Here is a 27,957-nt window from a genome sequence, read left to right as displayed (position 1 = left end):
GCGAGGCCCCGTGAACGCGTTCTCGTCTCTTGGCTTCGCGCGTCCACAAAACGTCCTCCCCGCCGGCTTCCTCCGCTGTCGCAGGCCGGAACTTTTGTCCGTAGGAACGGGTTTACACAGTCAAGGGTTGCCGGTCGGCGTCGAGGAGAACAGGGTGCCATCCTCTTCCTCTCGCCGTCGCCGCCGCGGAGCGGAGCCGAGCCGAGCTGATTTGATCGAGGAGCGCGGTTACCGGACGGGCTGGGTCTATGGTCGCTCCGCGGGCCGCTCCGCCGGCTGGTGCTTTTTTATCAGGGCAAGCTGTGTTCCATGGCAGGGAACTTTTGGCAGAGCTCCCACTAGTAAGTGCGCTTCCGTCTTCTCACAGGAGCCGGCTTTCGGGGGGCGATGAGGACGGGGCCTGCGAGTTCCCCGAGCCTGGATCCCGGCCTCGGTCCCGGGCGCTGGGCTCCTCCCGGGAGGCGGCAGCGGCCGGAAGCGAGGTGCGCTTCCCTAAGGCTACCCCCCTCCCCACCCTCCGGCTCGGCGTCGGGGAGGGAGGGGTCGGTGAGCGGACGGGGGAGCGGGGAAGGGGGGTTCAGTGTCTGGAGGAGGAAGGTTTAGGAGTGTTATTTCGCGATCTTGGAGTAGGTAGGCCGCGGGGGGGTGGGATGGAGCGGGCGAGGGAGCGGGCCCGTCCTGGAGCGGGAGGCCACCTGCTCAGGACAGTCGTGGCTTGCTTTTGCCAGGGGTTTCTTCGGCTCATCGGCATCGTGGTCTTTTGTCATTTACCTTCTCTCTTGAGTGGATTTGGTGTTATTCCGAGGAGGGGAGGGGGCGAGGCTCGTTTCTGTCCCCTAACCGCTTCCTGCCACTACTTTATGCCTAGATGGAGTTTTTAAATAAAGCCTAGGTCAGGTGCTCTCGAAAATATAAGCCCGTGCCTTATATTTTGGTTTAAAGGTATGTTGTTCAGTGATTTTGTTTGCCTGGTTCTTTAACCTTTTTCAGGAATAAGTTATTTTTTCGGTAAAGGACCTTGGAAGAGCTGGAGTAACGTTGAAAACATTTATCTCTAAATACCTGGGTTTCAGGAGGCAGGACGGTGCGTGATGGGGCTGATGGAGCATCGATGAGGCTTTCCACTCACTGTAGAGTTGAACTGTGAACAGAACTTGATAAAGAAAGTATCTTAGTGTAAACAATTTTTAATGCTAAGAAAGCATTAGCAACTAATTTAAGTTTCGATTCTGGAAAAACAGTCGGGTCCTGTTCTTTTTTTTTTTTTTTTTTTGGCCTTTTGCACGAGGAAAAAGAAATAACGGGTTTGGAAACCTATTCAAGGAACAGCAGGTTTTCCTTTTTCTGTAAGGTGATTCTGTGGGAGTGAAGTGCTAAAGAAACTTTACTACTGATCGTATTTTATTTTGTGTTGTCTTCACTCACTGAAATATTTGCTTGGGCAAATCTTAAATTTAGAAACGTTTAGGTTTTGGAATTAGAGCTCCTGAAAAGAAAAAAAAAGAAAGTTTAGGTAGTGGAGAAAAGCCATTCTGATAAACGTTGAAAGATGCTGAGAGAATTGGCAGGTAGCTAACTGTTGATTGTCAGTTGTTCAGTTTTGTTTTTTTTAAAAGATCCTGTTCTCCTTTCAACGTGTATTCTCATTATGCTTTCATTCACTCTTGGCATTATAAAAACAATTTTTTTTCATTTTTCAAATATAAAATTATTTCAAAACTAAATGTACTTCGTTAAAACTGTCCTTGCCTTCCAATTCAAGTAATCCTGGAGGAAGGGACCACTTTGCCTTTCTCAGTTCTCTTGAGAATCATGAAGTCCCAGATACGAAAAGGTAACAAGTGAGAAAAACAAGACAGTTCTGGGAAAAAAGGACAAAAAGATTATGAAAGGCCATTGTCTTAGGTGAATTTGGCGAAAGAAGAAAAGTGACATGAAATATGTTGTATTTCATGCTTCTAAGATGCACATTTTCACACTTTAACATCTCTGAAATCAGCATAGCAATTTCTTTCATAGTAGCACATGAAGTAATGGTGAATTTTACATGCAATAAATTTGATGAAATGCAGTATTTACAAATCTTTTTGGTTTATTATTCAAATTTCTATAAGGAAAACTTTTAAATTTTCTGTGAAGTTTAATGACTCTGGAGATGAATTAGTAAACCACAGTATATTTTGGAAAGTTGAAGTAAAAACGCATTCATTGACCAAAATTAACTAAAGGGCACTAAATATTTGTTAGTTGATTGAATGCATTAATGAACAGGTAACAAAAATTAAAACTACAAAAGCAACTGTGGATACTTTATTGTATCAAAAATGAAAATGAAAATGCAGTTACTTAATATCTAGAAAATAAAGTAATGAGATCAGTATACATGGGATGTGGCCAAAGCTGAATTTATTATACAGTCAACATCCTGAAGAACAGAGAGAATAAAAATAAATAAAATATTCTGCTTAAGAATATTAAAAAAAACAGTAACATAAACCTAAGATACAGAGAGAAGAACTTAAAGGTAACACTGATGCTAATATACTGAAAGCGGGAAAAAAAAAACTGGTGCTTAGAAAAAAACAAAACACTACTAGTTAATCAAGAAAAAGAGGGATGATACAAAAATACAAAATTAGGAATGAGGAAACTAAATACAAGCCCACAGGCACCTCTAGGTTCTCTCCATGGTGATAAATTTGAAAGCCAAAACAAGTTAAGAAAATTAGCAGAGAGCTACTCCCAAAAAATGCTCCAGGCTCACATTATTTCATGCCATGGGTAAATTCTTTCCATCTTTCTAAAGGATCTCCTTTTGAAATTGTTCCAGTTCACAAAGAAAATAGGAAAACTTTCTAGTTTTCTTTATAAAGTCATGATAATAGTTATAGAGACATCTAACTAAGATAGCACTACATACTCTCACTTTCGAATATTGATACAAACATTTAAATAAAGTATTACCAAATGGAACCTAACATTACATTAAAAGTATAAAACATGACAGTGAATTTTTTTGTAGAAATGCAGTCAATATTAGGAAATCTGTTAAACAATGAAGGCATTAAAAAACGAATGAAATTCAACATCTATTCTTGATGAAAGCTTTTACTAAAACAGAGATAGGATGCTCCCTTAACACGAAAAACATATCAAAACATCAGCAAAAGCTATGTAATGGTAAAACATTAGGAATATTATGGTGCCTATTTAACATTTTTTGAATATGCTAGTTAATGTCATTGATAGGAGAACCACGGTAAAAAGGAACTAGAAAACAATCACTATGGTTGGTTGTGGTGGCTTGAATCTGTAATCTCAGCACTCGGAGAGGCTGAGCTAGGAGGATGGCATGAGGCCAGGAGTTTGAGACCATCCTGGGCAACATAGGAAGACCCCATCTTTACAAAAAAAGAAAAAGAAAATAATTTGTCGTAGTGCCTGCCTGTAGTCCCAGTTGCCCCAGAGGCTGAGATGGGTGGATCACTTGAGCCCAGGAGGTCAAAGCTGCATGAGCCTTGATTATACAACTACACTGCAGCCTGGGTGACAGAGCAAGACCCTGTCTCAAAGAAATGAAAAAATATCAATGTGTTTAAATTAATTAGAAAACTCAGATAACCGGCAAATTATGAAATATAAAAATGAAAAGTTTTTAAAAAATGAATGATAGAAAAGTATAATTTACATTAGCAACAAAATACAAAATATTGAAGAAAAAAATGAAGAAATATACAAGACCTGTAGGAAGAAAACTTTAAATCTCTGTAGTGGAACATACAGATTTTAATAAATGGAGTTTGTATGATTTTAGCATTGTAAGATGACATTTCTCTCTATACTAATCTTTAAACTTAATGCAATCTCAAGCAAAATGTGCGTGGATATTCTTTTTGGGGACTTGACATGATGATTCTAAAATTCAGGTCTCAGGGCGAGGCACAGTGGCTCACACCAGTAATCCCACACTTTGGGAGGTGGAGGTGAGAGGGTTGCCTGAGCCCAGGGGTTTGAGACTAGACTGGGCAATTTGGTGAGACCTCATCTCTACAGTAAATAAAAATATTAGCTGGGTGTGGTGGTGCACGCCTGTAATTTCAGCTACTTGGAAGGCTAAAGCAGAAGGATCACCTGAGTCCAGCAGGTCAAGGCTGTGGGGGCCATGAGTCTGCCACTGCATTCCAGCCTGGGTGACAGAGTGAAACTAAAAAAAATAAAATAAAAAGTTCAGTCCTTAGAATAATAATTGTGATAGAATAGTCAGAAATTTTCTGAAGGACAGCAGCAAAGGAGTATTTTTCATACCAGATATTAACTATTTAATTTTCTGTGTTTTAAAATAGCATGGCATAGGAATAAGAAAAAGTATAAATAGGAAATTATAAAGAAGATACAAATATAATGATAGAATTGCAAATCAGGAAATACCTTAATGACATTTGGACAACCATTTGACAGAACATCTAGCTGTATCCCTGCTTTACACTCTGTACCAGAATAAATTCCAGATTGATCAAAGATTGAAAGAAAAAGCCTTTAAGGATATAAGAAAATATGGGTGATTTTTTTTTTTTAATCATCATTTTGAATCAGAGAAGGCTTTCCATGTGTGTCAAACATAAAAGTAAGATAAGTAGATTTGCATAAATAAGTGATTTAGATTTCTGTTTTACAAATAATGAAATATTGAGAGAGATTTAAACTTGGGAGAAATTTTTTGCAGTTTATTTATTGATAATAAACAAGTTATTAATTTTTTAATAAACAAGTAACTTATTATCCATAATGGCCAAATTTTAGATCAGAGGACTCTTAATCATTAAAAAAAAAGATTGGCAATCCCAGTAGGAAAATGGTCATGTTAGAATTAACATTGTAAGAACTTTACTTAGCCAGTAAAGGCATGGGAAGATGTTTAACCTCAAAAGTAATCTACAGGGGAAAGCAGTAGTGAGACACTACTTTGTCTTTTAAGTTTAAAGTATTTACAAGATTGGCAGTAACTTATAGGGGCTAAATATTTTAAGATACACTCATGAACTGTTATTTTTTGTTTGTTTGTTTTTCTGAGTCGAGGTCTCACTCTGTCGCCCAGGCTGGAGTGCAGTTGCACAATCACAGTTCACTGCAGCCTTAACCTTCTGGGCTCAGGTAATTCTTCCACCTCAGCCTCCTGAGAAGTTGGTACTACAAGTGGATGCCACCACTCCTGGCTAATATTTTTATTTTTCTTGTAGAGGCGAAGTCTCACTATGTTTCCCAGACTGGTCTCAAACTCCTGGGCTCAAGTGACCCTCCTGCCTTGTTCTCCCAAAGTACTCGGATTACTGGCTTGAGCCACCATACCTGGCCATGAACTGTTAATAGGAGTGGAAATTGGTGTAACTTTTTTGAAGGACAAACTGACAGTGTGTATCAAAGTTACTAGCAAAATGACCCACTGGCTCTACTTCTAGGAAATTATTTCAAATATGCAAGGATGAGTTACAAAGATTCATTAAAGCATTATTTATATTAGTAAAAAATGATAACATATATGTCTGTTAATAAGGATTGACTAATTATCCATGCATAATGCTGTGCAGCAGTTTAAAAGGGTGCTGAATAACAAGTTCGTTGACTTAAAAAAGACTTCCAAAACATACTAAATGACAAAATCAGGTTGCAGGATAGTTTTTGGTGTTTTGTTTGAGTCATGTCAATTTTATATCTCTGTTTAAAAATAGTACAGTTAACTAGATGAAGAGGTCACCAGTGTAATAAATTCTGAAGCAGTTTTTAATATTATGGGATTTGTGAAGTGGGGAAATTAATTACCATAGTTATGAAAAGCTGAGAAACTATATACTTCACCAAATCTAACATACCATCAATTGGGGCCAAATAATTCTACCATTATTTTGCATATCACCAAGAAGGAATAAACGTGCTAGGGCATTACTTATAGTAAAACATATCTTGATATGAGAGTCTTAGAATCAATGAAATACAATATAAGCTAACAACAGAAAGAGTAAGGAAGAAGAGGGAAAAGATGAGAGCAGAATGTTTTTCAGAACATGTAAATTTATTAGTGAGATAGTTTTTAGTAGTCATTCGCATTTCAAGAATGTGGGAAATATTGTCTTTAAGGCTACTTCTTGTACTTTTCAGTATATGAACAACCTGTCCTATCTTAAGACTGTTTGCTGATTGATTTTTTGTAACATGTCTTAATATCTTACTTCCAGTTTGCAATGGATTTTGGATAAACAAGATCTATTGAAGGAGCGCCAAAAGGACTTAAAGTTTCTCTCAGAAGAAGAGTATTGGAAATTACAAATATTTTTTACAAATGGTAAACATTTTTCTCAATTGGTTGAAATGGCATAGCTTGTTATCTTTGAACTAAAATGTTTTTGTGTGATCATTTGTGAACTGTTATACTTACCACTTTTATTTATATATATATTCTTATAACTTATATTTATTAATCTTTCTTTTTGGTTTTCTAAATAAAGTTTTTGTAAATCTACATGTCACAGGCACCCAGACAACTTGAAAGTGTTAACTAATCTCCCCAAGCCTTTATCATGCATTGTTAAACCCAGTTTAAGAGGCTGGCTAAAGCAAAGTACTTAGAGAATAAAAGATTCTTTGGTTTGACATCCCATAGTGGTCATTCCTATCTTAGAACTTTGCTTTGGAGAGAGGGCACTTTGTCAGAAGTTCTTTGCTATGTGGTGGCTATGTCACATGTTTTTTTAATCTTCAGTTCACTCTTTGTAAACCCACCTCTCTGCTTTCTTAAGGATTCTTTTTTTTTTTTTTTATGGCGAACTGTATAAGGTGGTTAACAAATTTGATAGGTATCTAATATTTTCTGTATAAATTTATTATAAAGATAATATGAAAAGCATGGAAAATATTTAGAAGATAGAGGGGAAATACATTCAATCTTAATACAAAAATAATTTTTGCTGTGGGGGCAGTTTCTTGTTTTTCTTATGTTTTTGTTTTGGTTAGCACATACCTATGTATTTCTTAACAGATTTGAAAATCCTAGTACTAGACCACTGTGATCCATGTAGAGCTTAGTAGCATGTGTAGGTTTTTGCTTGTGTTAAAAATGAATGTGGTTGGGATTTAACTACATGGAAGTCATTGTTCAGTGTTAATATTATTATAATACCAGAAGATACATTTAAAACTTTATTATTTTTCTTTTAGTTATCCAAGCATTAGGTGAACATCTTAAATTAAGACAACAAGTTATTGCCACTGCTACAGTCTATTTCAAGAGATTCTATGCCAGGTAGGGCTGTTTTATTTTGGGAGTATATTAAGCCTGTTTGAAACTCTTATTTAATGTTGATAAACCGTAGTACAGGGTAAATGAATCATGTGTTTGCCATAGAGTGATCGTGATTTTTTTCTAGTATGTTTTCTATACAAGTTATATTTAACTTTTTTTTTTAATCATATTTTAGGTATTCTCTGAAAAGTATAGATCCTGTATTAATGGCTCCTACATGTGTGTTTTTGGCATCCAAAGTAGAGGTATAAAACAATTTTCTGTTCTTCATCAAAGTATAGTCAGTGTATGTTGGTTAATCTGCTCCAGTCTTCACATTACATATGTTTATATATTCATTTAGCAAACGCTTATATAGCACCTACTATGTACCAAGTGCTTTTGTAAATCCTTTTACAAATATTAACTTAATCTACATAACAAACCGTGGAATATATATTAGTAGTATTATTCCTATTTTATAAATGAGGAACCTGAGGCACAGAGATTAAGAATTTGCCTAATTTCATGCACCTGGTGTGTGGCAGAGCCAATATTTGAACTATGGGAGTCTAGTTACCAATTCTATGTTCTTAAACTGCTTTGCTTTGCTGCCTTGAAGACATTTATGTTTGGCACTAAGTACTATTCAGTAAGCGCCACAGCTTTACTGTAGCCTGAGAATGCCCCTCCTTTTCATCCATATGCTTCTTATGTTCTACTGTCTTTTCTCCCTGCATGCTGATGATTAGCTGATTACCAAGCTAATTTGTCTTGTTTGTTAAGTACTTTTTGTTATTTGATTTAGAATGAAAGTTTTGCTTTAAGAGTTTGGGGTAAAGAATTATTGCTAGGCCGGGCACTGTGGCTCACGCCTGCAGTCCCAGCACTTTGGGAGGCCAAGGTGAGAGGATTGCCTGAGCCCATGGGTTCAAGACCAGCCTGGGCAACTTGGCAAGAGCTCATCGCTACAATAAATAAAAAAATTAGCCAGGTGTGGTGGCACATGTTTGTAGTTCTAGCTACTTGGAAGGCTGAGGCGGAAGGATCGCCTGAGCCCAGCAGGTTGAGGATGCGGTGGCCATGAGTGTGCCACTGCCCTCCAGCCTGGGTGACAGAGTGAGACCCTGACTCAAAAAAAAAAAAAAAGAATTCTTGCTTTCAGATTTAGCTGTGACATTGTTTTTTTATCTCTATGACTAAATATTTTGTGTTTTGTCTAATTTTATGGAAATGGTATATAAATGACTTATAAGAAGCATCGGGCTGTTACTTTTTATTTTTAGTTGTTATGGTTGCAGGTTTAAATGTAAACATAAATACATATACATATATACATTCCCCCCACAGGATGCAGGTTGAAGATACTGGAGTAGATTTTTAGTTTAGCTTCTTTTGTTGGATAAGGAACCAGTTCTTGATTTTTTTTTTAAATGAAATATTTAGGAATCTTATGAGGTTAATCTTACAAGAATATTAAACAAGGCAATATATCTAAGGCGGAACATCTGATAAATTTGCATGTTCTGTTTCTTTTTAAATTTTTTATAGAGGCCGCATGCAGTGGCACATACCTATAATCCCAGCACTTTGGGACACCGAGGCAAGAGAATTGCCCGAGCTCAGGGGTTCGAGACCAGCCTGGGCAACTTGGAAAGATCTCATCTCTACAATTAAAAAAAAAAAAAAAAAATTAGCTGGGCATGGTGGTGCATGTCTATGGTTCCAGCTACTTGGAAGGCTGAGGCGGAAGGTCACCTGAACCCAGCAGGCCAAGGCTGTGGTGGCCATGAACATGCCACTCCACTCCAACCTGGTTGACAGAGTGAGACTCTGACTCAAAAAAAAAAAAATTTTTTAGCCTTTTTTTATAGAGACAGAGTCTAGCTCTTCCCAGGCTGGAGAGCAGCGGCAGAATCATGGCTCACTGCAGCCTTGGACTCCTGAGCTTAAGCTCACCAACCTCCTCAGTGACTGAGACTATAGGTGCACAAATTTTAGTTATTTCTTCAATGGTGATATATTAGGTTGAAAAAGGAAATGGGAACTAACCTCACAAGTCTTATAGTATATCGTTCTTTTCTCCTAATTTCAAACTGCTTTTACAATTACTGCTACTAGAGTTTATTTTACTCAGAAATTCAACTGTTGTTTTATTAAATATCATGAAGTGTCTGTTAGCCCAGGTTCAATTGAATAGGAAGCACTTAAGTGTAGAATCTAAACGATCTTGGAAACTAATTTAAGTGCAGAAACTGGCACTATCACTTTAGGACTTAGTTTCTAATTTAATATCTTTTACTAAGTTATAAAATCATTTAAAAATTTGTCTTAAAAATTGTAGCAATTTTAAGGAAAGGTAATACAGGTTGAATATCTTTAATGTGAAAATCTGAAATACTCCAGAATCTGAAACATTTTGAGCACTGATTTGACGTTAAAAGGACATGTTCGTTGGAGCATTTTGGGTTTTGGATTTTTTCAAAGGATGCTCAACTGGTATAATGCAAATACTCTGAAGTCTGAAACACTTCCGGTCCTAAGCATTTTGGATAAGGGATAATCATCGTGTACATTTAGAAATTTGAGTACTTTGTACTTCAAGTAGGTAGATGAGTAGACTATAAACATGAAGGGAGCTAGGTATCCTCTGTTACAAATAGACTTCAGATACCATTAGGCTCATTGGGTTAACACGTACTTGTTCTCATTTACTTTTCTTTCTCTAGGAATTTGGAGTAGTCTCAAATACAAGATTGATTTCTGCTGCTACTTCTGTATGTAAGTGCAAAAAGTATATCTACTTTAAGGATTTATTCTAAAGAGAGCTCCATAGTACCTAAATTCCTCACAAAAATTTTTAGTTTATGAAATGTATGAGAGATTAGCTGGGTTTATTAAATCTCCTCTAGATGCCTTTATGACTAGTGTATTTGGCAAAAAATAAATGTAAAAAGTTTTTTAACTACCTATAGCATTATTTGTAAGATATTACTTTTAGTGTTATAAATGGATAGTAATTATCAATCCAAAAACATCAACTCAGTGACTCTCGATTTATAGGAGTAAAGTAAATTTCTTGATTTTATTGTTTTCTAATGACTGTTATGTCATTCTTATGGATATAGCAAACTATTTTTTTTTTTTAGCAACTATAATTCTATCACTGGCATTATATATTTTCAAGCCTTTATATTGAAAAACATAGTGAAGCTGGGCACAGTGGCTCACGCCTGTGATCCCAGCACTTTGAGAGGCAGAGGCAAGAGGATTGCCTGAGCCCTAGGGTTTGAGACCAGCCTGGGCCATGTGACAAAGCCTCGTCTTTACAATAAATCAAAAAATTAGCCAGGTGTAGTGGCATACATCTGTAGTAGTTCCAGCCACTTGGAAGGCTGAGGCAGAAGGATCGCCTGAACCCAGCAGGCTGAGGCTGTGGTGGCCATGAACATGCCACTGCACTCTAGTCTGGATGACAGAGTGAGACTCCAATTCAAAAAAAAAAAATACCACAGTGCAGAAAAAAGGCTGACACTAGTAAGAGCTCACTTTTAGCCTCAGTTCTGTCACTAAGTTGGTATATTTTGTCTCTAAGGAGCTGCATAACCCTGAGCAAGTTGATTTACCTTTTGGGCTTAGTTCTTTACCTAAAAAGATGGAGTTTAGCTCTCTTGAGTTATTATATTAAGGAAAATAACACTTGTAAAGAACTATGCCACAGGCATTAGGATTATACTGTGTTCCATCTTTATAGGTTTGGCAGAAAGGAATCACCTAACAAAAACTCATTCAAACTTTTAAAAAAAATTTTCTGTGATCTACACAGGAGGATCAAAAGGCAGCTTTTTATGTTTTAAGTTAAGTGAGCCAGACTGACTGATTTTTGTATTTTTGAATCATTCCCCTTTCTGAGAGGAGTATAATAATCTAATTCACTGTTTTCCATGTCACATCTTAATTTTGTTAAGGGTAGAAGATGTGTAATCAGTTTTGCCAAAAAGTTTAACACTCCAAAATATCACATTGAAGAAGTATTGAACTTCCCTCTGGCAATTCAAATTATTGGCTGTGCGCGGTGGCTCAAACCTGTAATCCTAGCACTTTGGGAGGCTGAGGCAAGAGGATTGCCTGAGCCCAGGGGTTCGAGACCAACCTGGGCAACTTGGTGTTACCTCATCTCTACAATAAATAAAAAAATAAGCCGGGCATGGTAGCACGCAATTGTAGTTCAGCTACTTGGAAGGCTGAGGCGGAAGGATCGCCTGATCCCAGCAGGTCAAGGCTGCAGTGGCCATGAGCAGTGTGCCACTGCACTCCAGCCTGGGTAACAGAATGAGACTCCTACTCAAAAAAAAAGAAAAAGAAAATCAAATTATTGAAGAATTATAAAATAAAAAGAAGAAATTCTTATCAGAATGTTAGCAGTGCTCATCTCTGTATAGTAGATTATAGGTACCTTATTTTCTTCTTGAGTTATTCTCTGTTTTCCAGACTTTTTAGAAATGTTATGTATAAATCTCATAGTGTATGTCATAGGCCCAGAGTGCTTGGGTTTCAAATATTAGCTTCAGTGCTTTCTATGTGACAAATCAAGCAAAATACTTAACCTCTCAATGCAGATGCCTCAGTTTCATCTTGCAGATGTGGATATTAATATCTATGCTGTTGGTTATTATGAGTTAATATTTATAAAGCCCTTCCTGAGTGTGTTACTTTGCTGAGGTTACCATACAAAATTTCACAGACTAGGTGGCGCAAACAAGAGAAATGTATTTTTTCACAGTTCTAGGGCCTGAAAGTCAAAGATCAAGGTGTCAGCAGGTTTGGTTTCTCCTGAAGCCTCTCTCCTCAGCTTGTAGTTGACCATTTTCTGCCTATGTTCTCACATGACCCTTTCTCTGCACTTACACCCAGCTGTGTTATCGTCTTTATATAAGCACAACAGTCCTATAGAACTAGGCCTTTTAAATAATACTGGATAATCCAAAGTATAAAATAAATATTCATTAGTCCATACTGATGTAAATAAATAAATTAGGGAGAAGAGACAAATCTTCTATGCAGAACAATTCCAAAAAACTTATGTAGCTACTTTGCCCTCAAGAAGGGGGAGCATAAATCCTCACTCCTAAGGTGTTGACTGTATACAGTAACTTCCTTTTAATGTGCACGTTATGGAAAAGGGGGAAAAAGAGTAACTTTATAGTAGAGAAACCTGACAAACACTATCTTAGCCAGGTGATCATGGTCAATAGCAACAGTGATAAATCACTGGATGTGACATGATAAAGATAGTACTTTATCTCTGAGGTCTTCCTTTCAAAAACCCTTAGCTCTAGTCTACTCATGAGAAAAACATCAGACAAATTCTAGTAGAGTAGTATCCTACAAAATACTTGACTAGTACTCCTGAAAACTGTCAAAATCATCAACAAGGAAAGTTTAGAAAATGGTCACAGCCACAGTCTAAGGAAACATAGACAAGAAATTGTAATGCAGCATCCTAGATGAGATCCTGGATTGGAACAGAAAAAGGACATTAGGTAAAAACTAGGGAGATCTGAAGAAACTAGACTTTGGTTAATAATAGTGTATCAATATTGGCTTGTTAATTATAATAAATCTGACTAGGCATAGTAGCTCATGCCTATAATCCTGAGAGCATTGCTTGAGCCCAAGAATTCGAGACCATCCTGGGCAACATAGCGAGACCTCGGCTCTATAAAAAATTAAAAAATTAACTGGATATCGTGGCATGTGCCTGTAGTCCTAGCTATTCAGGCTGAGGCAGAAGGATCACTTGATCCCAGGAGTTGGAGGCTGTAGTGAGCCGTGATTGCACCACTGCACTTTGGCCTGGGCAACAGTGTGAGACCCTGACTTAAAATACTATATATGTAAAACAAATGGGCCATACGAATATAAGATGTCATAATAGAGGAAACCCAGTGAAGGTGTGTCTTATTTTGCTCAGTGTGCTGTAAGAAAATACTGTACGATAAACTGGGTGGCTTTTTTCAATAGACATTTATTTCTCAAAGTTATGGAGGCTGGGAAGTCTAAAATCAAAGTACCAACTTTGATTAGTTCCTTGTATGAGAGAAAAGCATGAGGGGAGAAAGAAAGAGATCTGATCTTTCTTTGTCTTCTTATAAGTACAGTTATCCCATCATGAGGGCCATACCTCCTGATTCCATCGAAACCTAATTACCCTCCAAAGGCTCTGTTTCCAAATACACTGATGATTAGGACTTCATTGTATCAATTTTGGGGGAACACAAAACATTCAGTCCATAACAGGGAGTATAAGAAACTCTGCACTGTCTTAAATATTGGATCTACTTTTTAAAAAAAGAAAGGCCGGGCATGGTGGCTCTAGCCTATAATCCCAGCACTTAGGAAGGCTGAATTGAGAGGATTGCCTGAGTCCAGGAGTTTGAGACCATCCTGGGCAACTTGGTGAGACCTCACCTCTACAATAAATAAAAAAATTATCCAGGCGTGGTGGCATGCACCTGTAGTTCCAGTTACTTGGAAGGCTGAAGCAGAAGGATCTCTTGAGCCCAGCAGGTCGTGGCTGTAAGTGTGCCACTGCACTCCAGCCTGGGCAACAGAGTGGTAAGATTCCAAACCCCACCCCACCCCACCCTACAAAAAAAACAGAGGAATATAATTAGGTAGTGTTTGTTTTGTTTTTTATGGGAAATTTAAGCATAGTAGTATGTGAAGGGACAGATTTACTGAAGAAGGAAGGTTAAAGATGAAAAAAAAAATAGTAGAAACGATCAGTTGAGTAAATAAAAACAAGTGCATAAGATTGTGCCACTGTACTCCAGCCTGGGTGACAGAGTGAGACTCCAGCTCAAAAAATAATAAAAATAATCCAGGGTTACATACATTTTATTGCCCAAGATAGTCTCGAATTCTTGGGCTCAAGCAGTGCTCTCGGGATTATAGGCATGAGCTGCAGTCTCAATCTATTGCAGCAAATTCTGTTTCCCAAGACCCAGCTAATGATCAACATAGAACATGAGTCTAAACTAGACACTATGAGAAAGGGATTTGCATTTGAAGAAATTAGAACACTTTAAGAACTTCAAGGAGTTTCAGCTGAGTCCATTTCTTATCTCATGAAGTTTTTTTTTTTTTCAAAGATGTGTGACTTCTTCATTTCTCACAGGTACTGTGACCAACTGTTTTCTCTAGCATTAGCTTGCTAGATAACTTGGCCTTCCAAACCAGTCGGGCAAGGCTGTGCTAGGAGAGGAGAAGGGGGAATGAGGGCAATGGTGGGGTGGGGAATGTGCACTTTTAAATTCAAGCGACTTCTACATTCAGCTTGTCTCAGTTACAAAGTCTTAGTGCAAGTTTGTAAGTTTTTCTCTAAATGACTATTCAGTACAACCAAAATGGCCTCTCTTCAGCCTGTAACCCAGATAATTTTACCTTGTAGATTGTCTACCATTATGTAAGAACTTGTTTTGCTTGTACTTTAAATCTTATTTACATCAAAAGAATTTGTGAAACTCAGAAACTTTAATTAAAGGAGAGAGGAAAGTGTTAGACCTGTGAGAACTGTTAAGGTCAGTGGGCTGGTGTGCTGAGCCAGTGCCATGGGTAAGATGCAAATAATTGCACAGAAATTAGATTGGAAAATATACTTTACTTAGAAAGTTGATGAGTGAGATTGAAAGAGAGGAGATTCACCTCTCCAGATTGGGGAGGGGGCCAAAACTTAAGCACAACTGGCCATAGTTTAACAAAAGCATGGCCACAGCCGTTTGAGGTTGAATACTTTTTAAACCTTTGATGGCGGCAGGTTGTGGTGGTGATTGGGTGGTGTTCTGGTTTGTGTTGTCACGAAGGGTCAGGTAGGCATAGATACTGATATCATGGTGATGGATACTGATATCAGACAGATGGGTGGATTAGTCACATAACTGTTGCCATGGTGATGGGGTCTGTTTGTGTCACATAGGTCATGAAAGGCTGCTTTATGACTGGAAGACAAATATGTGGAATAACGAAGTAATCAGTACCTGGAGGTTTTCAAGACAGTTATCAATAGCTACCACTGAGAAACCAGTTCTGTCCTTAGCTAATGATTAGAGAGTAAATTAAAGTGAACTGCTAAAACAAATGATAAAGCTAAGCAATGTTAAAATGACTGCATTTTAGCTAAGATTATTTCACTAAATCATTCCATTTTGGCATTATTAACACATCCTTTCAGAAAGAAAAGATGAAGTATAAATTTCCTATGTCAAATTTATTAATTTTTATTTTTTTATTTTTTGAGTTGGCGTCTCACTGTTTCGCCCAGACTGGAGTGCAGTGGCATGCTCACAGCCACCGCAGCCTTGACCTGCTGGGTTCTGGTGGTCCTTCCGCCTCAGCCTTACAAGTAGCTGGAACTACAGGCATGCGCCACCATGCCCGGCTAATTTTTTTAAATTTTATTTTAGAGATGAGGTCTCGCCAAGTTGCCCAGGCTTGTCTTGAACCCGTGAACTCAGGTAATCCTCTCACCTCGGCTTCCGAAGTGCTGGGATTATAGGTGTGAGCCACTGCGCCCGGCCCCTATGTCAAGTTTAAATGGTTTTAAGTGTCAAATCCTGGCAAATGTTACCTATCTAAATTAGCTGTAGGATACTCAATTTGCAAAACAAATCTTTTTGAAAATATAATGCATCGAATGAGGTCATTTGGGCTTTGTACAAATGAAAAGGATCACAAAACAGAACTTGCTAGTAGTTACTTTATTGAATTAAATGTTGTATCATAAGGCTCAAGTATAATTTTCTCAGAGTGCTTATATGTATGCACCCATACCATTTTAAAGAAATGGGGAATTGATGGTTAACATTGTCTTTTCACTGTTACTTTATCAGTGACTAATAAAGTTGTAGATAATAGAGAAGTAACTGTATGTATGTGTGTGTGCACATGCATATGTGTAGTAAAAAAAGTTCTAAAGACTTGCACATATGTTAATGTTTTTATTAAGATGTTTTTTGATAAAGTAATATCTAGTTATTATAAAAATTTGCAGATTAGCAAATTGAATCTTAAATTTCAGAGATAACCACTGTTAACATTTTTTTGGCTGGGCATGGTGGCTCAAGCCAGTAATCCCAGCACTCTGGGAGGCCGAGGCAAGAGGATTGCCTGAGCTCAGGGATTCAAGACCAGCCTGGGCAACTTGGTGAGACCTCATCTCTACAATAAATCAAAAAATAAGCTGAGTGTGGTAACATGCACCTATAGTTCCAGCTACTTGGAAGACTTGAGGCGGAAGGATCACTTGAGCTCAGCAGATCGAGGCTGTGGTGGCCGTGATCATACCACTGCACTTTAGTCTGGGCGACAGAGTAAGACTCCAACTCAAAAAACACCCCATATTTTTGGCATATTATTCTTCCAAAATTATATATATCTGTGTATATATATATGTATATATTACAAATGTATGCTGTAAAAAACACGTACAACCCATGTGTTCCTATTAAGCTAAATCACTGGAGAACAGAACAATACCATTCTAGAGCTGGAAGGATTTTAGAAATGATAAAAGCTAGTGATTTTTTTCCCCAATCCTTTTCTTTTTAAGCAGCAGAACCCTTTCTTAATATATTAAATATAAAATTGAAGCTCTTGGGAGCTAGGGTTTCCTGTCACTCAGTCTTTCCCCTCCCTTGAAAACATAAAAATCTGAGTTCCTAAGCATTGCCAGGGGCTCCTACTGAAAATGATTTTGCCCTACTCTCTAGCATTTTACACTGTGTTAAAGGAATTTTGGGTTAATTAATTTCCATTTTCTCAGTTTAAATTGTTTTTGTTTTCTGCAGTAAAAACTAGATTTTCATATGCCTTTCCAAAGGAATTTCCTTATAGGATGAATCATGTAAGTATATCGTATAATAGAAATCCCATATCAAAGCTATATATAAACTAGCTCTATTTCTACATTACAATAAATTTAATAGTTTCCTAGAAATGGCAGTTTCAGATATTATAAGAATATAGACATAATTTGACTGAGCACGGTGGCTCACGCCTGTAATCCTAACACTTTGAGAGGCAGAGGCAAGAGGATTGCCTGAGCCCAGGGGTTTGAGACCAGCTTGGGCAACTTGGCAAGACCTTATCTCTATAATAAATAAAAAATCAGCTGGGCATGGTGGCATGTGCCTGTAGTTCCAGTTCCAGCTTTGGAAGGCTGAGGAAGAAGGATCACCTCAGCCTAGGAGGTCGAGACTGTGGTGAGCCATGATAGGTACCCAACATTAATACTGTGTAAAAACTCCCAGGTGATACTAATGTACAACTGGGATTGAGAACCTCTTTAATGGACCAGTATGAAATATTTTATGAGTTTCTGTTGACATTTTAATAAGCATGCCCCTTTTTTTTGAGTCGGAGTCTCACTGTTGCCCAGGCTGGAATGCAGTGGCATGCTCACAGTCACTGCAGTCTTGACTTGCTGGGCTCAAGCGATCCTTCCACCTCAGTCTTCCAAGTAGCTGGGACTACAGGCATGTGCCACCATGCCCAGCTATTCTTTTGGTTTATTGTAGAGACGAGGTCTCTCCAAGTTGCCCAGGCTGGTTTTGAATCTGTGGGCTCAGGCAATCCTCTCACCTCCGCCTCCCAAAGTGCTGGGATTATAGGCGTGAGCCCTGTACCCCTCCTAGCATGCCCTTTTAAAGGGATTTGTTCATTCTGTTTAAATTGGTTTATTTTAATGAAGTAGAGATAATTGAATTTTTGCATTTGTTGAGTAGAAAGTATATTGGAAAATCTGAAGCTTTTATAGGATATTTTAAATAAAAATGAGTAATAGGAATGTTTGTAAGAGGCTGACTTTTCCTTATAAGGTTTGAAATGCTTTACAATCATAATTGCATGTATTATATAATAGTAAAAAATAGTTTTTTGCATATGTTCATTTTAATGTAAGCTACAGGGTTTATTTTTTATTTTAAAACTTTAGTAAAAATTTGCAACAAATTATTATAACATCTACAAACTATGTTAGAATTAAGTGGGCTCATCTAATTTGGTTTCCTGTTGACATTTAATTGATAATCTTGATAATCTTTTTTAAACAGATATTAGAATGTGAATTCTATCTTTTAGAATTAATGGTAAGTACATTTCTTTCCTGTGATAAATAGAGTAACACATTTTCTAATTTAATGAAATCAGAAATTATTTAAAAGAAATGAGTGGTAGAGGGAGGTACATTTTAAAACCAAACACACGATACATGATGCAAAATCATAGTAGCCTAGTAACATTATCACCTGTATCCTCTTTGAAGCCTGTAAAATAACTTGTATATCCTGCTTAAGGTAGGACATTTTTTCTGTTCTATAGTAACTATCTATAATAAAAAGATTACAAGCAAACAAGGCAGGACATTAAACCACTCTAAGTTATGTGCACAGTTTGTGTATGTGTGCAGTGTTATTTAAAGATAGATTATGTCTTTGGCAGAATTCTGCTCCTCCAGTTGGAAATTATGGATTTATAGGCTAATAAGAGGTTTCAGTGTGTTGCAGATGTGACACTTTGAGTCTCTAAGGGAATGAATGGATGCTGACTGACTGCCAACCGATTTACCAAGGTATATTTCAGAGAGAGCACGGCCTTCACTATTATAGTAGAGTTTAGGGCTGCCATACTCCTTGCCTAAAGAGAATAAAAGGGAAGCAAGCATGAGTTAGAAAAATTCACTTTTAAATATACAATTACAAATCAGTTGGGTAATGATATCGTTTTTGTGTTGTAATAAATCTGTTTTTTATACATACGCATTTTTTAAACTGTTTCTAGGATTGTTGCTTGATAGTGTATCATCCTTATAGACCTTTGCTCCAGTATGTGCAGGACATGGGCCAAGAAGACATGTTGCTTCCCCTTGCATGGTAATTAGAACAGAAGTTATTAATAGTGTAACATGTTATTAGAAAGGAAGGTTGACAACTAAATATGAAGTTCAGTATTTTTAAAGTCATTAAACTAGTGCCCAAGATATTTTATGTTGAGCAAAATACCTGCTTATTGATATTTAATAACTGTGGTAGTGTCACTGCCAAAATAAAAAACATCTTAAATTTTCTGTTTAATATACTTGTTAAAATTTGATTTTGTATGAAAAACAGACAACATAAAAATTAAGACTGAAGTTATCTTTATAATACTCATAATACTTTTTGGTAGTTTTCAACATACATATAAAGTTGTATAATTTCTGTTTTTAAATCTGGTTTCCTGGTTTTTGAAAAATTAGAAAGATGAGTTTATTTTACATTATAGTTTATTATGAGGTTTTGAAATTTAAAATATTTTTAGCTATAATTTTATTGATACATGCTTATTTGTTGTTACATTCTTGTATCTATCCTTATGCTTTGGTGTTTTCACCTTTATAGCTATGCTTCAGTAATATAAAAGGGAAATAAGTGTGTACAAAGATGGGAAACCTGGCCCTCTCTGGGAGGAAATGTACAATCCAATAAGATAGTTTTGCTTTCAGTAATAATATGATTTACATTTCTATAGGAGGATAGTGAATGATACCTACAGAACGGATCTTTGCCTACTGTATCCTCCTTTCATGATAGCTTTAGGTATGTAAGCGTGGTATACCTTTATTAGATAAATTGTTATCAGCCTATTTAGATCATCCTAAAGTAAATTTCACTCTATTGTACTTTATGTTTTTATGTTCCATGAAGTAATAAACTAATCCTTGCATGTGAACTTTCAATAATATGAACTGCAACTGTCACAATCAGGATTATTGTCCCCCCACCCCCAGGGTAAGTTTTTTTTTTTAATTGTTTAAGATAATTTTAATCCATGTCTAAATAGAACATTTTTATTTGTTCAAGTATGAAAGCTCAGAATTAAGCCTGCAATATTAGTTGTAACTTATGTAAAATAGCTAGGCCTGTCTCTCATATCCTGAGCCCAGTTGAATACTCAGAGATTAAGTAAAAGGAGCATCTGTGGTCATTAATGCCTTGCTGAAGGGAGACGTTAGCTACCATCCTACTGTCTGGAATGCAGTATTGTAATGGGTTAGAATAGTCCTAAAAGTCAGGTAGTCCTAGGTTTAAACTTTACTTCCTTTCCTTTCTGAGTTTGTTTTCTTAATTGTAAAATGGCGGGGGGGAAAGAGACACTAATAATGCTATATAGAGTCATTTCAAGAATTAAGTGGGCTGGGCACAGTGGCTCACGCCTATAATCCCAGCACTTTGGGAGGCCAAGGTGAGAGAATTGCATGAACCCACGGGTTCCAGGCCAGCCTGGGAAACTTGGCAAGACCTCATCTCTACAATAAATCAAAAAATTAGCCAGGCATGGTGACGTGTGCCTGTAGTTCCAGCTACTTGAAAGGTTGAGTTGGAAGGATCACCTGAGCCCAGCAGATCAGGGTTGCCATGGCGGTGAGCATGCCACTGGGCGTGGGTGACAGAGTGAGACTCCAACTCAAAAACAAACAAATAAATAAAAAGAATGAAGTGAGATAGCTTGTAGAGCACCAAATAATGCCTGCTGTATATTAGGCTCTTTTTAATATCTGTTCCTTTTCCTTCTGTTGATTTCTATAATGCCATCCTCTTGATTTTTTTCCCCCTATTCTTCTACCAGTCTAGACATTTTCACTGGTTTCTCTTTGTTCAATTATTCTTTAAATGTTGGTGTTTTTTGGCCTTCCTACATCAGGGCTAGCAAGTTATATTTAACTTCAGTAGTACTGTGGTCTCTCTGAAAGCACTGAATTTGGAAGCATTTTGAAGTGGCATCTGGGTTCAGGAATGCTGGGATCTGCATAAGTAGGAAGGAAGGGGTAACAGGACATGTGTCACATCTTTGCCATCCTGCTGTCTTTCTTCTTCCTGAGTTCTGTTACTGAGACTCATGGCTTCTACATCTCTTATGTGCTGAAACACTTAAATGTCTTTATTTGGCCTAGACCTTGATCCCAAGCAGTCCTTTATATCTATCTTCCTTTCATAGCTTCACTTGGCATCTCACTCAGCATCTCAGACTCTTGCTCAGAACTTTGTCCCCAAAATATACTCCTCCCTTTAATGTTTTTGCTAGCTTGGTGAATAGCACTAGTTAGGTACCTTAGTTAGAAACCCAGCAGTTAGGCCCTTTTATCTCACTTAATACCTACATCTAATTGGTTACCTATACCTTCTGTGCCTGTCCCTTGATTGCTTGTCCCTTCTGTAATTGTACAGCCATCTTCTCATTTCTATCCAGGTTAACCACAGCTGTCTCTTAACTGGCTAATTGGGCTCCAGCATCTCTGTACGTAGAGAGTTGATCTACCCACCACACCCTTGAGCTAGGCTAGTGGTTCTCAACCGGGAAAATTTTGCCCCACAGGTGACAAATGGCAGTGTCTGCTTTTGGTTGTCATAACTGGGGTGAGTAGAAGCCAGGAGTGCTGCTAAGCATCCTGTGGTGTTCAACATAGTCTCAAAGAATTGTTCTACCCCAAATGTCACTAGTGCCAAAACTGAGAAACCCTGAGCAAGAAATAGCTTTTTAAAATGAATAATTTAGCCAGGCATGGTGGCGCATACCTGTAGTTCCAGCTACTTGGAAAGCTGAGGCTGAAGGATTGCCTGAGCCCAGCAGGTCGAGGCTATGGTGGCTGGGAGCATGCCAATGCCCTTCAGCCTGGGTGACAGTGATTCTCCAACTAAAAAAAAAAATGTGCCGGGCTCGGTGGCTCAGCCTGTAATCCCGTGCCTTTGGGAGGCTGAGGCGAGTGGATTGCCTGAGCCCATGGGTTCGAGACCCACCTGGGCAGCGAGACCTCATCTCTACAATAAATCAAAATATCAGCCGAGCATAGTAGCGCATGCCTTTAATTCTGACTGCTTGGAAGGCTGAGGCAGAAGGATCGCCGGAGCCCAGCAGGTCAAGGCTGTGGTGGCCAGGAGCGGCCACTGCACTCCACTCTGGGCTGCAGAGTGAGACTCCAACTCAAAAAAAAAAAAATGTATAATTTATCTTCCAATTAAACTTCTGCTCTTCTCCTGATTACTGGATAAAATCTACAGCCTCTTTTTACCATTTATACACATATCATTCTCTTCCTACTCTCACCTTTTTTTAAGACTGCTCAGGCATCACCTCTTTAGTGCATCTCCCCCTACTCTACCAGCGTCACCTCAGTCTGGGTTTAGGGTGCCTCCTCGGTCTCCAGTTTACTCTATGCATTCCCCTATCATGGCATTTTTCCACTGTATTTTTCTTACCTGTTTTAATCATTTCAGTCCCTTAGTCTCCTAATCCCTTCTGGATCTAAGCCCTACTCTGTAGCTTCCTGTGACTTGGGACGATCACTATGTCAGTTCACATTTGAGTCATCGTTTGCCTAGAATATCTTCCTTAGCAAAGTCATGTGGGTGACCAGATCAAGAAATATAATTCTTAATAAACTGAAGTGGGATTACGGTAACCAGTAGAAATTGTTTTAGGCAAAATTGTGATATCGATTCCTGACTTTAGTTTTTTTTTTTTTTTTTTACTATCTTTGTTAGTTTATATTGTATTCAGTGTATGTAATTACATTGTATTCAGTGTTTTTGTTTTTTCTAACCTCTATTTGATTACAACCCTGAATTCTTTAGGGATGTGGCTAGCTTCACAAAACTTGATTATACGCTAATAACTTTTAAAAGGAAAAAAAAAACTGAGACTACACTGCTTTTAATTAAAATCTCAAAACATAGTCAACATTGTTAAAATTTAGTGTATTGATTGACATTTTTGGTTTGTTTGTTTTTTGTCACACTGACTTCTGGGTGCAATTTGACTGCTACTTTGCATCACCATTCAGGGATGACGTCCCTGTTCTAATGTCCTCACTGGAATTTTTTCCTCTAACATAACCTGACTCAAGGCACCATGACTCGCACACAGTGAGAAGCAGATATCAAGAACCTTAATGTAGGCCGGGTGCAGTGGCTCACACCTATAATCCCACTACTTTGGGAGGTCAAGGTGAGAGGACTGCCTGAGCCCACGGGTTTGAAACCAGCCTAAGCAACTTGGTGAGACCTCATTTCTACAATAATTCAATTAAAAAAAAATTTAGCCTGGCTTGGTGACTCTGCCTGTAGTTCCAGCTACTTGAAAGGCTGAAATGGAAGGATTACCTGAGTCCAACAAGTTGAGGCTTCAGTGACTATGAGTGTGCCACTGCACTCCAATCTGGGTGACAGAGTGAGAATCCAACTCAAAAAAAAAAAAAAAAGAACCTCGATATAGTCTGATAATTGTTTCTATCTATAGCAGATTAAATTGATGAGATAATCATTAGTAGCTATCATATGTAGCTGTATAATTTTTAAAAAGAATGTTGAAAAATACACATGAAATTTGCAAGTGAAAAATCTTATGTTTAGTTCTAAGACCACATCCTATGTTTGCAGTTAAACATGAACAATTATCTCTCATTTTCTTTCCAGCTTGCCTACACGTAGCCTGTGTTGTACAACAGAAAGATGCCAGACAGTGGTTTGCTGAGCTTTCTGTGGATATGGAGAAGGTATTCTTTAAAATTCCCTTAGTTGAATATAAACTTGAACATTTAAAAATTAATGTCATATTTACTATATCATGAGCTTAAAATCTTATGAAGTATACCAGGCTAAGAAAATTATTGGTTAAAAAAATATTAAGAAACACATGTTGACTGGGCACGGTGGCTCACGCCTATAATCCCAGCACTTTGGGAGGCTTAGGTGAGAGGACTGCCTGAGCCCATGGGTTCCAGACCAGTCCGGGCAACTTGGCGAGACCTCATCTCTACAATAAATCAAAAAAAGAAAATTAGCCAGACATGGTGGCACGTGCCTTATAGTTCCAGTTACTTGGAAGACTGAGGTAGAAGGATTGCCTGTGCCTGGCAGGTCAAAGCTGTGGTAGCCATGAACATGCCACTGCACTCCAGCCTGGGCAACAGAGTGAGACTCCAATTAAAAAACAAAAAAACAGAAAAAGAAACACAAAAAACATATTTGATGGGAAGAGTTGCTACCTAAGTTATTTTTCTCTTTTCAGCATTGGGGTAAACAGGATGGTGAACTTTGGTTTGATTGTTTGCAAAATAGCCTTTAATTTCCAGGATTATTTTAAAAGCTACCTGGTGATCACTGTATACTACTGTGAACATTTGTATACAACTTAACTTCTAGCAAAATTTTTTTTGTCCTGTTTTCTAAATTGTCTCCTCAAATGTTGAATGCATTAAAATTAATCTAAGATTAGGTCTACTCAGGTGGGGAAGAAAGGGCTAATTTGGACGCGGTTATGACAAATTTGAAGCTGCCAGTTTTGAGTTCCTTATGTGTAGAGTAGTTTAACAGGATCAAAACAACATCCTGTGTGCGCTACTTCCCTTTTACATTGTTTGAAGCAACTGATATTAGAAGAGTATACTCCATAGTGGCATATTCCTTCATGATTAGAACCTTTATTCTTAGTATCTTACTATTTTGTTTTGGTTTAGGATGTCATCAAATTAAAGGAAATCAACTGCAGAGTTGGATAAGGATGGTCAGGGCATACATGTTGAAAGCTGAGAGGCTAGAGAAAAAAGTCTAAACAGAAGTGTGGTGAAAAATACTGCTTTCACATTTATCAGGGTTGTCTAATCTAACATGAATATTTAAGGACAGAGACTCTTATCTATTTACTATTTTCTGAGGGATGTCTAGTGTGTTCTTTATACAGTAAATGTTGCTTGTTTTTAGTCACTGAAAACTTTTCATATATTTTCCTCTAGATTTTGGAAATAATCAGGGTTATTTTAAAACTATATGAGCAGTGGAAGAATTTTGATGAGAGAAAAGAGATGGCAACTATTCTTAGTAAAATGCCGAAACCAAAACCACCTCCAAACAGGTATTTTGTAGACTTTAATTATTGACTGTATTTAATGATATATTTTACTTATTATCATATTTTCCTTAGATTATATTTTGTATCTTTTAAAATTTCTTCCAAAACTTCATAATCCATGTTAATTTCATTTTTTTAATTTGTAACTTGATAAATTAACAATGTCTCATTTAGAAAATGAACTAATTTGATCATCTATATAGTAACCTTTCCTAATGCAATGAAGGTCTATTACAGGTATCCCTCAACATATGGCCACACACTGTACATAAATTTTAAAAAACAGAATTGTCAAGTTCATCTGAAATTCAGGGATAAATAATTCTGTAGTAGTTCCATGTCAGTTTGACTGTGCCTCTTTTTTTTTTTTCACTATTGTCCTGTTTTATAAATTTCAATAGCAGTTTTCAAAAGTTTGATGAATGATCTGATATTGTAAAAATAAAGAATTTTGGTTTTTGACTTACCGTAACATCCATAGCACATAGTAACATAGTTTTGCTACATATGAATGATCTGTGCTAAGAGTTTTTGGTTATTGTTGACTTTTTAAAAATAGGACCTGTTTATTTAGTTCAGTGGTTCCTGGCATTCACTGAATATCAGATCATTTGGAATAGGGAAAAAAGGTCAGAAGGGAAATAAAGGCTATTGATCATTTGTCTGGAAAATAAGTTATATATTAAGAGATTTGTAGATTGCTGCTGATTAGTTGATGATACAGTTTGGAAAAAGTTAATATTTGACTTACAGAAGGAGCTGTTTTAAGGCAGTCATTCAAACAGCTACCTTTGGATGCATTTTTTGCAGAAATTCCCTGAATGATTCTCCACTAGTGGCAGGGCCTGAAGCTGCAAGATGATGGTGGACAAGATAAGGCAATAATCCTATTGCCACCGTTACTGGTATTTTCAGTTTTAGTTATTTTTATTTTGAATTTTCAGCATTTTCCAGGAAACTACCACATTTCTTTCTGACTTATAAAGGTTTGCTGTATTTACATATGATTTGATTATGCCTTTGGACAACAGTATTTTGTTTTTTTAGAACACTTCTTGATTTTCATAAATAGGACTTTATATGTAAGATTTATTTTACAAGAAATTTGTTTAGAAGAAACTGTAATCTCTATGTTGAGTGATACCTGTAATAACAGTGAAATCCCATGCCCTAATTTAAATTTTCTGAGTGTATATGGACACTAACTTCCAGAATGCTTGCTATGTGTGAGGGCACAAAGTTACATAAGAATAAAAACATGAAACCAAATGTTAGTCTTCTGGATTTTAATTTTTCCACATCTCTGTCTTATAATGAGGATTGTCTTTGTTTTGTAGAGTTGTGCCACAGAATAACAAACTTTAAAATTAGTTGGTTTATCAGGGTGTTAAAATGAATTTTTTAATTGGTATAAAATCTCTTTCTTCCCCATTTGAACAGTGAAGGAGAGCAGGGTCCAAATGGAAGTCAGAACTCTAGCTACAGCCAATCTTAAAACATTCCGAAGAATTCCGTAGTGGACCACTTGGAAATAAACCATTGGACAGATTTCAGTAATGTCTTCAATGGAACACAAATGAAAATGAATAGCTTGTTTCTGTCAAGCATATTGGGGAGTGATTTTATTTTTGCAAAATAAGTTTTTCTTTTCTAATTTGATTCTAGCATATAATTGATTAAAATCTCTTGATTATAAAAACGTGAAAGGTTCTAAGGGGACCTACAGACAGACATACATAGACATTTCAAAATTAATAGCTTTTGATGAGTATGATATTTCTTAATTTGGATCATATAAATTGTAACTCTTTATTAAGCCAGGAAACATGGAGTATAATTTGTTTAAAATTCTCTTTGGTCATTGAGGGGCCAGAAAAGGACATATAAAGTCAATATATGAGGGGTTTTTTCCCCCTCTATAAGTTTAACTTTAGAACTGTATTTAAGGAATCAAATCTTACAAAATCCTGGAAGATTTTGGTAACGATGTTGATGATTTCAGGGAAATTAATCAAGTACCTATTGATTTAAAAGTGTATTTTTATTCAGTAGTTTTTGTATCTTACCATAGAAGATACAAGCCCAGCCTAGCAGAAAAGTGCAATATGTATAGCATACTTTGACATTTTAGAAGTTATATTCTGTAACCATTTTACAATGCTGGGCAAACTTAAAAAAAAAAAAACCCACATGAAGTTATTTGCAATTAATTCATAGTTAATCAAGCATTTTGAAAACTTAATTCGATAAATTAAGGTTGAAATTTGGTAAAATTTTAATGTTAAGTTTTACTGTGAAAAAATTTTTATAAGGTATACACACCCTAGTTTAATTTTGTGTCTTAGTGTGGATTTACAAATTTACTACAGGTATCCTGAGCCAGGAACACAATCAGGTTTCAGGCCAGTTTGATACTGGCTGTTCTTAATTCTCATATGAGTGTAGAACTTCATATTAAATGTTATGTCAGTGGGACTGTACTGTCTGTGGAACTTAATACATTAATCATTTTCTTCAGACTTGAAGGAGAGTGATAAATAAAATTTGAAATCATAGGATGTTGATGTACAATTTAAGGATTAAAGGGTTTTTTTTTAATCAATTGTGAACAATGGGTTATTAAATGTTGACTTCCTAGTATAAAAATGTAAGAATAAAAGTAAGTTCTCCAGCTATATTGACTAGTGTCTTGAATTTATCTTTTTGAATTTACCTTATGTTGTTTTCTGACAATTATTCTT

At 37.0% G+C, this 27,957-nt stretch overlaps 1 protein-coding gene across 6 annotated transcripts; it reads left to right on the top strand.

Annotated features, from left to right (window-relative positions):
- On the top strand, nucleotides 1-27,893 carry CCNC (cyclin C). Of its 6 annotated transcripts, none has more exons than XM_008065889.1 (12): nucleotides 1-341; nucleotides 6,231-6,337; nucleotides 7,210-7,294; nucleotides 7,470-7,539; nucleotides 10,003-10,054; nucleotides 17,122-17,177; nucleotides 18,385-18,420; nucleotides 19,112-19,203; nucleotides 19,841-19,908; nucleotides 23,782-23,861; nucleotides 25,101-25,219; nucleotides 26,657-27,893. In XM_008065889.1, the coding sequence occupies exons 1-12, from the start codon at nucleotides 310-312 to the stop codon at nucleotides 26,709-26,711; spliced, it is 852 nt and encodes a 283-aa protein (XP_008064080.1). In that variant the 5' UTR covers nucleotides 1-309; the 3' UTR covers nucleotides 26,712-27,893. The 6 variants fall into 6 exon arrangements, with proteins under 6 accessions (XP_008064080.1, XP_008064089.1, XP_021571835.1 ...); XM_008065898.1 differs by lacking the exon at nucleotides 26,657-27,893 and adding an exon at nucleotides 26,027-26,485; XM_021716160.1 differs by having other exon boundaries at nucleotides 55-341; nucleotides 19,844-19,908.
- Nucleotides 27,894-27,957: the final 64 nt, after the last annotated feature.

This window comes from Carlito syrichta, unplaced genomic scaffold (genome assembly GCF_000164805.1).
Source record: "Carlito syrichta isolate Samal-C Ts95f unplaced genomic scaffold, Tarsius_syrichta-2.0.1 Scaffold104742, whole genome shotgun sequence".
Classification (NCBI taxonomy): Eukaryota; Metazoa; Chordata; class Mammalia; order Primates; family Tarsiidae; genus Carlito; species Carlito syrichta.
This window is presented reverse-complemented; position numbering and strand designations above follow the sequence as displayed.